We start from the raw sequence: 16443 nt of genomic DNA, 5'->3' as shown, positions 1-16443 counted from the left end.
ACTGCTGTCTCCGAGCCATCACTAAGATACAAAAAAAAAAAAAAAATTTTTTTTTTTAATATAGTAGTGATTTATTCTATAATTGCTCACTGAGTCTTATCTTGTTTTGTTTTCTTTCAATATACGTGGATGGGCTACTAGATTGTGCTGTCTTGTTTGTTGTAGCCCTTGACTTACTTATGACCTATTACCAGCTGGTTTGGGCTGTTGCCAGATATATATGCCTGAGTATATTCACTATTCTTGAGTAGAATCTGATTTTGGGTCATCAAGTGTGTGCTGCACCCTAACACCTATCCACCTTGAGAAGTAGTGGTGATAGTTGTGTGCACCAGATTCTATTAGCAGCTGGGGTTCACACTCCGGGGGGGCAGGATGCTGACAGGCTTCCCCCAAGTGTCAGTGAGGTAGGTGTGTCTCTATTCCTATAGCACCTTGGTGGGAGGGCTCTGCAGCTGTACCTTAGGCACCCAATGCAAGTACCTCTCCTGATTGGTAGGTGTCACCCTCCTTAGACCCCTAAGGCAAGAGGCTAGGTAGTCTGGGGGGAGCTTCAGCCCTCAGTTCCCTGTTGTGGGTCGGTTAGGGCTCTGTTGAATAAGCAGAGATATCAGACCTGGGAAACTTGTTTTTCCAGTAAATCCGCTAAAAAAAATGCAGTCAGATCCCTATCAGAACTGCCTTTGCATTATAACAGCCACCTTGTTCCCTGTAAGGATGAAAGCCCGAGATTTGGATCATATATGCTTGGCTGGAGCTGGTTCTGTGTTTTCAGTCCAATTAGGGGAGGATTTTTGGTCCCTGGGTTTTTTGTGGTTGCTTCTCTCAGGCCGGAAGAATGGGTTAGGAAAAGACCAGAAAAAAAAAAAGGGAAAAGCAAAGCTGCGGAGCCGGAGCCATTCTCCCTCTGGCTCAGGAAATTCCAATGTTAATGAAGCCGCCTGGGAAGGGGAGGGAAGGATTCAGAAAAACAGGAGAGAGTAGCACCCCAGGATATAGCCAAAATTGCTTATCTTGCTTGGGATGACTATTTTATCTGAGATTCCCGAGGGGTGTGTTGCCTATGTGTGCTGGCTGGGTAGAGATTGCCCCCAAGGGTCAGGCCCGCAGGAGCCGCGGTCAGTTCCTCTGCTGCCAGTCCAAAGCCCAGCGTCAAGGTTCCCCTGCTGGGACGCTGCACTCCCAGCTCCAAAATCAGTCGCTGCCTCCCGGGGACTTCTCGTCCCGCCAGCCGCGTCGCCGCGCCGTCTCCGCGGACCGGCTGGGCCCCCTCCCGGGGTTAGTTCAGGGGAGTAGGGCTGCACCTCGTGTTTGTGCCGTGACCGGATGCCGTGTTCAGCTCCCCTGTGCCCAGTCAAAGCCTGGCGCCAAGGTTCCCCGGCTGGGATGCTGCACTCCTGGCTCCAAAACCAGTCACTGCCTCCCGGGGACTTCTTCTCCCACCAGCCGCGTCACCATGCTGCCCACATGACCGGCTGGGCCCCCTCCCGGGGTCAGTTCAGGGGGGTAGGGCTGCGCCCCGTGTTTGTGCCATCACAAGATGTTGTGTTCAGCTCCCCTGGGCCCAGTCCTAAGCCCGGCGCCAAGGTTACCTGACTGGGACGCTGGCTCCAGACTCCGAAAACAGTCGCTGCTTCCCTGTAGTTGTTCGTTCTCCGTCTCTGTCACTCAGGTCAACTCTTCAAATCTGTGTTTGTTGTTCAGGGTTTGTAGATTGTCATGTATGTGATCGATTCACTTGTTTTTCCGAGTCTTTGTTGCAAGAGGGATCCGAGGTAGTGTCTACCTAGTCAGCCATCTTGCGTTTACCTGTGTTTTATTGACTATGCAAAGGCATTTGACTGTCTGGATCATAACAAATTATGGATAACATTGTGAAGAGTGGGAATTCCAGAACATTAAATTGTGCTCATGAGGAACCTGTACATAGATCAAGAGGCAATCATTTGAACAGAACGAGAGGATACTTCATGGTTTAAAATCAGGCAAGGAGTGCATCAGAGTTTCATCCTTTCACCATACCTATTCAATCTGTATGCTGAGCAAATAATCCGAGAAGCTGGACTACACGAAGAAGAAGATGGCATCAGGATTGAAGGAAGACTCATTAACAACCTGAGATATGCAGATAATACAACCTTGCTTGTTGAAAGTGAAGAGGACTTGAAGCACTGATGAAGATCAAAGACTCCAGCCTTCACTATGGATTACACCTCAACATAAAGAAAACAAAAATCCTCACAACTGGACCAATAAGCAACAACATGATAAACAGAGAAAAGACTGAAGTTTTCAAGGATTTCATTTTACTTGGATCCACAGTCAACACCCATGGAAGCAGCAGTCAAGAAATCAAATGACACATTGCACTGGGCAAGTCTGCTGCAAAAGACCTCTGTAAAGTGTTAAAAAAAAAAACAAAGATGTCACCTTGAAGACTAAGGTACACCTGACCCAAGCCATGGTATTTTCAGGTACATCATATGTATGCAAAAGCTGGACAATGAATAAGGAAGACAGAAGAAAAACTGATACCTTTGAATTATGGCGCTGGCAAAGAATATTGAATATACCATGGACTGCTGAAAAATGAACAAGCCTGTCTTGGAAGAAATACAGCCAGAATGCTCCTTAGAAACAATGATAGCGAGATTTCGTCTCACATACTTTGGAGATATGATCAGGAAGAATCAGTCCCTGGAAAAGGACATCATGCTTAGTAAATTAGAGGGTCAGTGAAAAAGAGGGAGACCCTCAATGAGATGGACTGACACAGTGGCTGCAACAATGGGCTCAAGCATGGCAATGATTGTGAGGATGGCGCAGATGGAGCAGTAGTTTCGTTCTGTTGTGCATAGGATGGCTATGAGTCAAAACCATCTGGATGGCACCAAACAACAACAACAAAAATATTTTCCAGAGTCAACATACAGGATTTCACAAGGATGAGTACACTTAAACGAACCAAATATTTGAAAATGGGGATCACTGATTCATTTAGCGCACATTTATTGAGTGACTGATGCAGTTGGTTTGCAACCCACTTGTTGTGTGCTGTCAAGTCGATTCCGACTCTTAGTGACCCTGTACAACAGAGTAGAGCTGCCCCATAGGGTTTATTAGACTGAAGTCTTTATAGGAGCAGATCGCCAGGTCTTTTCTCCCACAGAGCTGCTGGTGGGCTCAGACCGCTAGCCTTTCATTTAGCAGCCAAGCACTTAACCATTGTGCCCACTAGGGTGGTCAACTACTAACCTAAAAGTTGGCGGTTCAAACCCACCCAGTGGCACCACAGAAAGGCCTGTCAATCTGCTCACATAAAGATTACAGCCAAGAAAACCCTATGGAGCAGTCTACTCTGGCACACATGGGGCCACCATGAGTCGGAATTGACAGCAACAGGTTTGTTTTATCATGCATAAGGCTTATCATCAGCGCTAAGGAAAAGTAACGAACAACAGAAAAACAATCTCTACCTTAGTGAGTGCTAAGGGCTTTGGAGAAAAATTAAGCCTGGTGGAGGGGCTGCAGTGTTCAGTGGGGTGGGCAAGGCAGCCTTAAGAGAAGATGGTGTTTGATCAAAGACCTAAAGGAGGTGGGGAGTAAGCGTGTGGCTGTCTGCGGGGAGAGGGCTCCAGGCAGAGAGTTGCCTTGAAAATTGAATGTGAATCGTCTGTCCCCTCATCTGGCCCCTTCTTTAACCCTAGGTCTCTATCATACGATTCTGTGGATTCATCCAGGATGGTCACAGTATTGTGTTGGATCTGAAAGACTAAGAATAGGAGTTATTAATTTCTTGGTGTTCTGATTATCCACTGCTGTGTAACAAATTACCCCAAAGTGCATTGGCTTAAAACAATAACCATCTTATTACATCTCATGGTTTTGTGGGTCAGGAGTTTGAGCGGGGCTTGGCTGGGTGAGTCTTCTGTTCCATGTGGTGTTGGTGGAGGCCATTTGTGGTATTCAGTTGGCTGATGGACTGGTCTGAAGAGACCAGGATGGTTTCACTCACATGTTTGGCACCTTAGCAGCAATAGCTAGGAGGCCATGTGGCCTCTCCAGCATAGTGGTCCCAGGGCTCCCAGAGCAATCATCCTAAGAGACAGTAAGTGGGAGCTGCCAGTCTCTTAAGACTTGGGCCCAGAAACGGGCACAGCATCACTTGCACTGTAATCTGTTGGTCAAGTAAACACAGAGCCCACTCAGATTCAAGGACAGTCACAAATACCCCATGTTCTGATGGAAGGAGCATCAAAAAATTTGTGGCCACCCTTATTCTACCAACTTTAGACTGTCTATAGCTATTCAAACTTCAGTACTTGACTTTCTTGCCCAACTCTCCAGGTCTCCTAGAGACTTCTGGAGTAATGTTTCTACTGGTCTAGCTCTTTCTGGCCTCAATTACTATCACACAGATCATGCATATGCTAGAGGCAAAGCTCTCAAGCTGCATGCTATACCCGTTGCTGGAAAGACAAAAATGAACAAAAACGTACACAGTCTATAGCCTCGGGGAGCTGAGAGGCCAACTGTGGGAATCAGAAGTTTGATAAACACAAAATAACGTCTAATTACAGATTGAGATAAGTGCTATGAAGGAACGGGGCAGCAGTGTGCTACACAGCACAGTAACTAATGGGGACATTAGTGTAGGCTCCGGGCTGTCTTAAGCTGCAGCTGCTGGGCCTTTGCCATATCATCCCATCATCCTGTGCAATGGGCCATATTAGCAATTACCACAGTGCCTTCTAGGGAGAAGTGACACTTGAGCCAACTCTCAACTTAGGGGTTGTTAATGCTACCCAGAAATTTCCACATGACATATGTCAGATGTGCTTGGAAATGAAGCATTTGGGTTCCAGAAGGTGAAGAAGCTACAGAAAAGTGAGGTGCAGCGACTCAGGCAGAGAAGGCTTCCACACAGTCAGGCCGAGTGAGGACAGCTCGGTGGAGTAGACCCAGTGTTTGCACAGGTGTTGGGCATGTAGGGCCAACATCAGACCAGAGAATCCTGGCAGGAGCAATAGGCCCCCAAGGGCAATAGACCAGGAGGAAGTGTGGCCCGGGGAGGAGGGCTGGTGAGAGCTCCTCAAGATGTGAGGCTGGGGTCTGGCTAAAGCCTCCGAACCAGCCAGGTCAAGGTCTGGAGCCCTAAGACTCGAGGCCCCGCCCCAAGGAGGGAGAGCCAACATGGCTGGCCAGCCCTGCAGACCAGGCTAGTGATGGGCAGCTCTGGGCCAGGGCCACCGGAGAGTTCTGGAATAGGACTGCCTGCCCCTTCAGATCTGGCTGCTGCAAAGGAGACTGGGGCCACATGGGAGTCAGTGACAGAGGTGGTGCCTGGATCCCACACCATGCCCTTTTGGACTGTGCGGGGCCAAGGGAAGCTACGGATGGTTCTCGTATATGTGAGAGGGGAGCTAGGGAAGATAGAGGCAGGTGGGTGAGGAGGGACACCGACACCAGCTGTTCTACGGTCCAGAGTCAGCCCAGGCTTGGGGGCGAATGTGTTTGGACATGAGCTCACATACCTCCAGTGGAATCTGTGGCTCCGTCACAGGAAATTGAGGTTCCACTGCTGTGTGTGTTTAAGGAGTAGGCCAGATCGTTCCCACTACTGTGAGGAGATGGCATCGTCCTTTGCTGTTACACCCTCATGGCGTGCTTTTGAAGGAGGGAGTCAGCAGGGCTGTGGCTGTCACATGCTGTCGTTTGGAGTTTCTGTGAGGTGGGACCTGAAGGGGGGTGCTGCTCAAGCCCGTGCCCTGTCTGTCTTTGCATCCCCTGACACTTGGCACGAGGACTGGCTTCATGAATGTTGGTTGGCCCTCCAAAGCAATGGCTGGTATGTCTGACCATATCAGGCAAGGCAGGGTAGCATCTCAGGCAAAAACCCAGGTTTGAAGGTCAGACACACCCAGGTTCATGTCCTGGTCTTGTCAGTGAGTAACTGTGTAACCTTGGACAAGTTACTTAACATCTCTGTGGCTCTGTTCCTTCACCTGTAAAACGGGGTTAATAACAGTATCTACCTTGCACAGAGTAAACACACAATAGATGATGGCTAAGTTCCTGAGGGGACACTGTGTCTGTCCTGTACACACAGGGCCCTTAGCGTGCAGCTGGTGCACAGGAGTATCTGCTGAACAGTTGAATCCTGATTAGACAGGACCTGTGCTCTCAGCTTTCCAGGATGAGTTGTGCCAACAACACACAATGCATCTGCGTGTGTGGGGTGTGTGTTTAACATACACCAGATCAGGTACACACACAAAGCTGCTAGTCCAAGAGCTCCCCGAGGGAGGCTCTGTGCTTGTTCTAATGAGGCTGCTGTGTGCGGGTCTTGTTGGGGGAACTGTCTACAGATTAGCTCACAAGCCACACGAGGGCACCACCTTTGTGATTCTCACCCAAGGAGCGTCCCCTGATGGGCTTCCATATCATCTTCCACGACCTGGGTCCACACAGCTCTGGCCTTTTCCATAATGCTGGAATGTAAGTGTCTCGAGGGCAAGGACTGTTGTATTCCTCATTATAACCTTGTTGAGTAGAACAGGGACTGGCTCACAGTACATACACAAACATTTGCTGAATGAATGAATGAGCGTTCTCCAGGTCTAAAGACAGAAGAGATGAAATCTCTAGTCCTCCAAGCTGACTACTGCACAACAACAGTCCCCACTTGGATGTTCATGTTGTGATGTGTTGACTTAAAATTCCTTTAATTTAAAAATGTTTTTGTATTAAAAAAAAAAAAAAAAGCCAAACGCTTTTAATAGTGAAAACACATTGTATTTCATTCAGTTTCCTGATTTTTTCTTATTTACAGAGTTCTGGTAAAATGTAATTATATGTTATAATTTCTCTTTTATCTTTATTTCAGCAAGGATTCACACAACATACTTTCTAGAAGTGTTGAGTGGATCACGATTTCCTCATGGATTTTTCCATGCTGACACTTCCATGGGGAAACCTAATTTAATCTGAATGCAACATGGACCTATTTATGCAATCACTTCAAGAATAAGATTCTTTGACAACAAAAGATACATAAAATCTTGCAAATATAATACAGTTGTAACATATCTTTCATCCTAAATTGAAGCTTTGTTAGGACTGGGACAGTCCAATAGTAACAGCCAGGCCCTAAAGGAAGCCTTGGGACTGGGAATGATTATTGAACATTAGGCTGCAATGCAGGGCTCCTAGTTCTTGTGGTGTTCCCACAACTCCTTCCTTATAAATCAGAGAGGAACAAGTGGGGTCCCTGGCATGTTTTCCAACTAACATACATTGACCAAACTCTTAATTACCATTAAGTTCCCTTTAAGTCTGCATCATGGCACCCTTAAGTAACTGTAGGCAGAGTATAGATTCAACAGTCATGACCCCCTCCTTCCTCTTTCCACCCCACCCCCCATCCTCAGCTCCGTGGGGCCCCCATGACATAAAGTATCAGAGCCACAGTCTCAAAAGGACCTAGAATGGAAAACCCAAACTCAATCGTTTTCTTCCCACCTAATCGCACAATGTTATATAGGTGTGGCCAGACCTTTGTTGCTTATTCTTCCAAGTTTCTTAAAGGGCAGCCTTCTGGGTCTTCTCCTGGAAATGGTGGTCAGATGGATAGCTCTGTCCATAAACTAACCTTGGAGAAGTCATTCTCCCCTTGACTATAAGTGGTGCTTGTTGAACTGGCGCCCATGTTCATGCGCTGGTCCCAGGCCAGTGCTTGTTTCCCCACCACGCAGCCACGTGGGCAGTGCAGGGATGGGTTAGCTAGCACTTTGCAGTACTCTCTCCCTGTCCTTTGTTGCTGCCATGTTCCACCCACTTTAGTACTCACTAACACGTGCTTTATGAGGCAATGGCGGTTCAATGGTAGAATTCTCCCTTCCACTCAGGAGAACTAGATTCGATTCCCAGCCAATGCACCTCATGGGCAGCCACCACCCATCTGTCAGGGGAGGCTTGTGTGTTGCTCTGATGCTGAACAGGTTTCAGCAGAGCTTCCAGACTCATAAGGACTAGGAAGAAAGGTCTGGCAATCTACTTCTGAAAATCAGCCAATGAAAACCCTACGGGTCATAATGGTCTGATCCATAACCCATCATGGGAATGGTGCAGGACCAGGCAGCCTTTTGTTCCTTTGTGCATGAAGTCACCATGAGTCAAGGATCAACTGGATGGCACCTAACAACAATAGTGCTTTAGAGGTGGACAGGGAGAAAAAGAATAATATGGCAGAATCCAATGCTTTTGCCTAGTGGTTGAGAGCTTGGCTACTAACCAAAAGGTTGGCAATTCAAATCTACCAGCTACTCCTTGGAAACTCTATGGGGCAGTTCTACTCTGCACTATAGGGTCTTTGAGTTAGAATCTACTCGACAGCAATGGGTTTGGTTTGGGGTTTTGGAAGGGAAGGTGTTGGCAATTCACACTGTACTAGAATCAAACACTTCCTCTAGAGCCAGTGGCAAAGCCAGGGGCAGTTTGTGATGCTGCTCAAATAATCCGCCGTGGCAATTTTATTTGACTAACTACGAAAACCTTGAGAAATAATTTGGCCAGAGGAGAATGATTAAAAAAATAAAAACTAGTCACCCAAGTTGGTTTTAACATATTTGGAGATTTTATTTCCTTATCCCAGTCTCTTAGTCCTTGCACTCTTTATATGGGTATTTGATCTCTGATTGCACACATTTACAATATGGAGGGAGACAGGGTGCAGAAAGTGACAAGCAATGGATATTATTAAATATCCATTACAAATCACTTTTCCAAATATATGAAATGTTCTCCAATATGATAAATTTGCCAAGTAGTTAAAAGAAAGCCACAAAGCAAAAATGAATTATATTTCTTTTTTTCAGCCTAATCTCTAATTTGAAAGCTTTTAGAAATGTTAGCACTACCAAGTAAGAAAAAGAGAAGAAACATGGAGGCAGATATCCTTCCAGCAGCTCCAGAAAGAAGAGGCTCCGTAGGACCAACCCATTTTATAAGGCAGCAGACAGAGTGGACCAGCAAAAGTGCAGCTTGGCAGAGTGAGCCCAGATCAGAGCCAGGGCTTGTTCCTGCCAACCCGTTTGTTGATCTCCCTGTATGTGCCGAGAGAGCCACTGCCAGGACACCAGGCACAAGCTGGATCTGCACCCAGGTCAACCCTGCAGCAGATGTGGGAACACAGAACCTCCAGCAGGACACAGAAATGGGTGGGGAGCCAACAGGATCAGGTGACTTGGGGATGTGGTCAGCTGCCCAGGAAGTCACGGACCAGTCCTGCAGATGGTTTCAAAGCAGGAACAAAGACCCTCACTGGCCCAGAACAGACCAAGGATGCCAAAGGAGAATTCTATCTGAGGCTGCTTGGAGAGACTCTGGATCAAGAATCCATAAGACCTGGCATGGGTATCAGGCCCCCAGACTAGGGTAGAAATTCCCTAAAGATGGAAGCTTCTATGAAACCTTCTGCTTTTGTGGAATATCTCAGTGGCCAGTGCTCTTGTGTTTGCTGAAGCCACAGCATTTTCCAGTGTACTGAGACAATCAAGCCCTTCCTCTAGAGGGCAGATATGTTAATGCTCAGGTGAGGGGCAAAGCCAGGGTGGCCTGTGGTGTTGTCCATTAGCCCTCCTTGAACCTCACAGGTATTGCAGTCAAGAGCCAAGTAACAGTCTCCTGGGGTAGCCAGCCAGCTTTGAAAATTCTAGAGTGGCAAATTCTGACCAATAACGTTGTTCGGATGCATCCTTTTCTGAGTTGTTTTTATTTTTTCATTTCCTTTTTCTTCTTCAGTTTCTCTGTGGTCCTTTCAGTGGGGAAGCTGCACCTTTATTTCTTATACTTCCAAAAGGACCATCCACGTCAGAGAAGAGGCCTCAGAGGGAGAGAGCCCCCGAGGTTGTCTCGAGCAACACAGAAGACAGCTTCAAGCTCCCCTCTCTCCTCGTGAACGAAACCCACTGAGCCCAGCTAATACAACCCAAGTTCCTCAGGGTTTTCATGAGATCCCGGCGAAATCTCTCACCCACAAAAACGTAGAGCACAGGGTTCAGGCAACTGTGGAAAAAGGCGATGGTCTGAGTGACCTGGAAGCAGATGTCGATGTTGGTGGAAATGGCACAGTTGGAAATGAACATGGTGTAGGCATTGATGGTCTGTACCAGCAGGATGCAACTGTAGGGGAACTGGGATAAGAGGAAAGCAGTAAGGACAGTGATGGTCACCTTTAGGGCCTTGTGCTTGGATGACTTCTTGGCTTGTAGCAGGGTGTGAATGATGATGGTATAACAGCATGCCATGACCACAAGGGGAAGGAAGAACCCCACGATGACCTCTAGGGTCAGCACAGCTGACTTCACATTGGTGCTGTCCTTACTAGGGTAAACCATGGTGCAGACGGTCACATCAGATTCTCCCCTGACTTGGCTGTACAGGATTTCGGGGATGCAGAGCACAGCCGCGATCACCCAGATGGTGATACAAACCATTTTGCTGTACAGAAGCCTTTTCTGCCTCCAGTTCTGTGCTTTCATGGCCTGGGCAATGGCAATGTACCTGTCCACACTGATACACATGATCAGCAGCACGCAGCTGTAGAAGTTCATCTTGTACATGCTGTTGACCACTTTGCACGTGACGCTCTGGAATTTCCAATGGTCGGCAGCAGCAATGGCCCAGAAGGGAAGAGTGAGAAGAAAGAGAAGATCCGCAATTGCCAAATTCAAAAGAAACATGTCGGTCATGGTCTTCACTCTTGTGCAATACCAGTAGACAAGGATGACCAGACTGTTCCCCAAAGTCCCCACAATGAACACGAGCCAGTACAAGGGTGGGATGAAATAGCTCGCAAACTGCCGGACATTGCTTTTCTTGCAGAAGAAGTCAGTGAAGTCGTCGTGCATGTACTCGTACGCTTCAGAAGACGCTGAGTCATAGCTGTACTCATCAGACAAATTAAGGTTAAGGCTCTGCAATGGGACACAAGACAGCATTAGGTCAAGGACAATCTTTTGGAGGTCCTGTCTGATGGCAAAAGCATGGACCACCTGACCCTTCCAACTTCAAAATCCTATGATAAGACTAAAGAAACGTATGTGTAAGAACTAGGAATTCTGGCAGCATACGCTTGGCTTGTAGCATCTTTCTTTATTTAACGAATGTTTTTGAGCATCTACAATGTGCCAGGTACTGTGCTAGGTGCTAAAGAACAGTGGTGAATAAGTCAGACATGGTTTCTGCTCTCCTTGAACTTACCTACTAGCAGAGGATACAGACCAGGAAATGAACATCTAGATAGGAAAGAGTACTTTGGGACCACTGACGAGCACAAATTTAATCAAACTTAGTGAATGGTTCTGATCACCCTTTCTCCTTTCTAACCTCCCAAAAAAGGTCAGCAGAGGCTCCTAAACTTTTCTGGGTCACAGACCCTTCTGAGTCTCTGGAAAGCTATAGATCCTCTCCTCTGGAAGCACCAGCACACATGTGTACACACACGCATTCACACATGTATGTACACATACACATGCACACACACACACACACAAGCATCAGGACTGGCTACATAATTTGCAGGGCCCCTTGTTCTAAAATTATTAAGAATTTCAAGATGGCAAGCATTACATCAAGCAAGTGGCACACCCACGAAGCCAGGTTTGACTAACACACCCACTGGTATGTACATACACGTACAACACACACATTTGTGCACACACTCACATGTGCACAAATATGCCTACACTCATGCTCATATGCTCATATACATATTCGCACCCATACACATTCAGACACACGTGCACATACTTGGGTACGTACGTACTCACCCACATCACACATTCACATGTACACACACACACTCCTTGTTACAGTTTCCTTGGTTCCTGGCCCTGAAGCCATCGGGAGACCCAGAAGCCATCCTAGAACCCCAGCTGAGGGAAGAGGAAATGTGGCCCAGATATGAGAACCCCAAGGCATGAGCGTATGACCTGAGCCATAATCTAGGATGAGGAGGGATGCAGGGATGGAGGCGTGAGTCAGTCCTGCCTCTGTCTTGTCTCAAAGCCACAGATCCTCAAACACGCATTTTCCCACCAGTCCCCATCCCAGGGCTCTGCTCAGGGCTCCTAAATTCTACCAGGGACCACCAGGTCTCCCTCCCTTCCTCCAAGTGACTAACTAAAAAAAAACAGTCCCTTCCAAATCCTGTCTCTACCCTTGTTTTTCCTTGGGCATATGCGATGGTCATCGTAAAATTAATCTGCATGCATTTTGACTGAAAGTTACTCCAGATACACAACAGGTTTTTATTTTGTTTTAAATATTACATATTTAATACTATCAAATGAGATGGCCAGATTACATTTCACATACTTTGGGCATGTTATCAGGAGGGACCAGTCCCTGGAGAAGGACATCATGCTTGGTAAAGTAGAGAGTCAGTGAAAAAGAGGAAGACCCTCAAAAAGATGGACTGACACAGTGGCTGCAACAATGGGCTCAAGGATAACAACGATTGTGAGGATGGGGCAGGACTGGGCAGTGTTTCATTCTGTTGTACATAGGGTTGCGTGATGAGTCGGAACCGACTCGACGGCACCTAACAACAACAACAAATAGTTAAGTATAAATATTATTGATATACTTAAATATTCTATGGAAACCCTGGTGGCATAGTGGTTAAGTGCTACGGCTGCTAACCAAGAGGTCGGCAGTTCGAATCCGCAAGGCGCTCCTTGGAAACTCGATCGGGCAGTTTTACTCTGTCCTATTATAGGGTCGCTATGAGTCGGAATCGACTCGACGGCAGTGGTTAAATATTCTATTGAAATACTAAAATATTCTCTACGAGTCTTCTATTAACTGTGTTCACCCTGTCTATGTTGTGTTGTTGTTAGTTGCCGTGAAGTCACTTCTGACTCAGGATGACCCCATGTGTGCGGAATAGAAATGCTCCACAGGGTTTTTACGGCTGTGACCTTTTGGAAGCAGATTGCCAGTCCTGTCTTCCAAGGCGCCTCTGGGCGGGTTCGAACCACCAACCTTTCAGCTAGTAGTCCAGGGCTTAACTGTTGGTGTCACCCAGAGACTCCTCTCCTTGTCTAGATATATTGTCGGTTCCACCTGCTTCTAATAGAGTAGACCATGTCTGGGGTGGAATACCAATGGTTAAAGTAGTTGAGAATCTCTGCATATTGTATCTCCTTCTTTGAAATTCACAGTGCTTATGACCATATTAAAGGCTCTGAAAAGCCAAGTGTGATTTGTTTTACCTGCTCGTTAACATAGTAAAGGCTAATGAGAAGTCCCTCTGAATCTGCTGATTTTTGTTTAAAAATTTCCCAAATTTATCTGAACATGAGACCTGTTGCATATGTTTGTGCAGTGCTTATCAAGATATCAGGAGACCCTCAGTGGATATCAGGAAGCTGTTGTCTCCTGAATTCTGAGGCTCAACCCAAGAGCTAAGGGGATGAATCTATTTAGGCCCTGGCTGGCAGGACGTAGCAGGAGGACAGCCTGAGGTAGCCTGGATGACAACTCGGAAAATCTGGAATCTACTCCTGGCTCCACTTTTAGGATGTGACCAAGGGAAGGTCCTGCCACAAAGGAAAAGACCCCAGGGGGCTACATCATGTATCCTGAAATGGCCCAGTACTCCAAAGAGCTGAGGAAAACCCTTCTCCCATTTTACATGTGGTTACTCCCCAGGCCTGACTCGCCCTGCGGTTTATGTTTAAAGAGTTCCCTTCCAGCTTTGGCCATTGTCTGGAAACTTGGTCCTTGGGTAGACAGATCTCCTGGTGACACATATCTTAGTGAAGGTGCCAGCAGTGTTCTGTCGATGTGGGAGCCTGGAGCAGTGATGGCCTAGGGCTCTGAGCTCTGAGGCCCCAGGGAAGGTAATCTCAGGAGAGGTGGGCTCGGAGTAGACTGAGTGAAAGGACGTGCTTTGGGATGGAGGGAAGACTGTGGAAAGTACCAAAACCAAAAACCAAACCCGCTGCTGTCGAGTCAATTCTGACTCATAGCGACTCTATAGGACAGAGTAGAACTGCCCCGTAGAGTTTCCAAGAAGCACCTGGCAGATTCGAACTCCTGACGTTTTGGTTAGCAGCCGTAGCACTTAACTATTATGCCACCAAGGTTTCTGTAGAATGCACAGAGACCAACAAATAGGAGCCCTGAAGCATTAAGAGGCTGGGAGAATGACTTATGGAGGAAAGTCAGTAAAGCCAGGCAGATGGGTAGGTGTCAACTGTGACTGCACACAGTGACTCAGGATGAAACTCTGCTCTTGTCAAGCTTTTTGAAAGTTATTTTTCCAAAAGGCGTTAATACACTCTCACATGAACCTGAGCCAAGCCTGTGAGGTAGGAGAGGCTGACAGCATCCCCACTCATAGTGAGGGCCTGGAAGTTCTCATAGAAGGAAGGAATTGCCTGCTCCACAGGGCTGTCAAACCAGCGCTCCTTCCATGGCGCGCGGTTTTAAGGAAAATGTGAAGAAGAGGAAAGAGAAGGAAGAAAGAAGAAGGGAAGGGATCCAAAAAGAGGCACACTTGACACAGACAACCTCGAAGAGATCAGTTGCCGTCAAGTTGACTCCAATTCATGGTAACCCCATGTGTGTCAGAGTAGAACTGTGCTCCCTTGGGTTTTCTTTTCTTCTTTTCTTTTTTTCAATTGTGCTTTAGGTGAAAGTTTACAGAGCAAATTAGTTTCACATTCAACAATTTATACACCAATTGTTTTGTGACATTGGTTGCAATCCCCATGATGTGTCACCATTCTCCCCTTCCCTACCCTGAGTTCCCCATTTCTATCCATGTGTTTTTCCTGTTCCTGCCTTCTTGTCATTGCTTTTGGGCAGGTGTTGCCCATTTGGTCTTGTATATATGATTGAACTAAGAAGCACATTCCTCGCGTGTGTTATTATTTATTTTACAGACCTGTCTAATCTTTGGCTGAAGGGTGAACTTTGGATCCATTAGGTTTTCAATGGCTGATTTTTCCCAAGTAGATCACCAGGTTTTCCTTCCAATGTGCCTCTGGGTGGACCTGAACCTTTCAGTTAGCAGCCAAATGTGTTAACCATTTGTACCACCATTAGCAACCTAGATCCTCCATTAGCAAAAGAATGAACTAGACCTTGTTTCTTCTTCAGCTATGAGGAGTGACCATTTGTTAGGGCAGACAGGAGCCTGTACCTCTCTAGAATGGTGTTTTGTTGAAAATGCAACTATCTCATTCCCTGTCAGGACTAAGATGGCGTGTTCATCCCAGGCTTGGGAAACATTCACTCTTTATTTCTCATTCACGGGCAATAAATATTGAAATGCATTCACTCGTTCAACAAGTATTTACTGAACAACTTCTACATTCCAAGCAAGGAAACAACTTCCAAAGGACACCATTAGAGTTGACAATGGAAATGGGCGAAGACATCAAAAAGTTTAACAGGCATGTGCTTGCCAGACCTTGGCCCAAGTCAGGCCTTTGATTGGGACAGGGTTGAGATATACAGGGATGACAGGAAGCCTGTTTGCTTGTGGGGCACTAAAGCTGACCCTGAGGGTGGCCCAAAGCCCTCACCTTAGAGAGAGGAAGATGGAAAGAGAGAGAGAAGGGGAGGGGAAAGGTGGAGAGGGGAGAGGAGTAAGGAGAGGAGAGGGTAAGGAAGAAGAGCAGGGAGAGAAGTGCCTGTTACTGTCTACCCAAGTCGAGAATCCTGGTCCACAGAGGTCCCTTCTCCTTCACATCTCTATCATGCTAGATGCCTTTGAGCACAGAAGGTCATTACTGGGGTGATTTTGCCTCTTATCTGGGAGTGCCTTGCAGAGCCCAGTGTGTGTGTGAAAGATGAAAGGGTTGGGATCTTTTTCAAGGTCCCAAGTGAAACAGAATGACTGTCAGGCCCAGAAGCAGACCGGGCTCTGTTCCCACAGCCGCAGTGATGGAAAAGCAGATTCTAACCGCAGGAGGGAGCAACTGGGGAGGCAAGAAACTAGTGGGTCTAGTTCTCATCAGAAAAAGTAGGTGACCTACCTCACAGGACACGGGAACCCCGGGGAGGAAAGGGAAAGGAGGAAAGTGCCGGCACATTGAGGGGATTGCAAACCAATGTCACGAAAAAATTTGTTTAGATATTTTTTAATAAGAAACAAATTTGCACTGTAAATTTTCACCTAAGGCACAATAAAGTTTTAAAAATTATATGTATATGCAATTATGTAGCTATAAATATGTAATGATAATCATTAGCGTATCATGAATAATTTGTTTGACATAAACTATTTCAACCACCACTCTCCATAGATATATAAACCAACCACGTACTATGAAGGAGAGTTTGTTAGCTTCACTAAGAAAGCTTGATTTCAATGATGTGTATGTAAAACTGAGACTTTCCCTTTGAGAAAAGCAAACTCTTAGTATT

At 46.6% G+C, this 16443-nt stretch overlaps 2 protein-coding genes across 3 annotated transcripts in view; one reads left to right on the top strand and one right to left on the bottom strand.

The window, feature by feature from the left end:
* FYCO1 (FYVE and coiled-coil domain autophagy adaptor 1) overlaps nt 1-9093 on the top strand; it is a 107442-nt gene extending 98349 nt beyond the window's left edge. The window contains exon 18 of the mRNA XM_049861824.1: nt 8877-9093. Within this exon, the coding sequence (XP_049717781.1) occupies nt 8877-8925 (49 nt within the window). The 3' untranslated portion in view covers nt 8926-9093. The remainder of the gene's footprint in view (nt 1-8876) is intronic.
* Nucleotides 9094-9690: 597 nt separating this feature from the next.
* CCR9 (C-C motif chemokine receptor 9) overlaps nt 9691-16443 on the bottom strand; it is a 49335-nt gene continuing 42582 nt past the window's right edge. For both annotated transcript variants that reach the window (XM_049861830.1, XM_049861829.1), the window contains exon 3: nt 9691-10976. In XM_049861830.1, coding sequence (XP_049717787.1) covers nt 9885-10976 — 1092 coding nt within the window. In that variant the 3' untranslated portion in view covers nt 9691-9884. The remainder of the gene's footprint in view (nt 10977-16443) is intronic.

Source organism: Elephas maximus, chromosome 20 (genome assembly GCF_024166365.1).
Source record: "Elephas maximus indicus isolate mEleMax1 chromosome 20, mEleMax1 primary haplotype, whole genome shotgun sequence".
Lineage (NCBI taxonomy): Eukaryota > Metazoa > Chordata > Mammalia > Proboscidea > Elephantidae > Elephas > Elephas maximus.
This window is presented reverse-complemented; position numbering and strand designations above follow the sequence as displayed.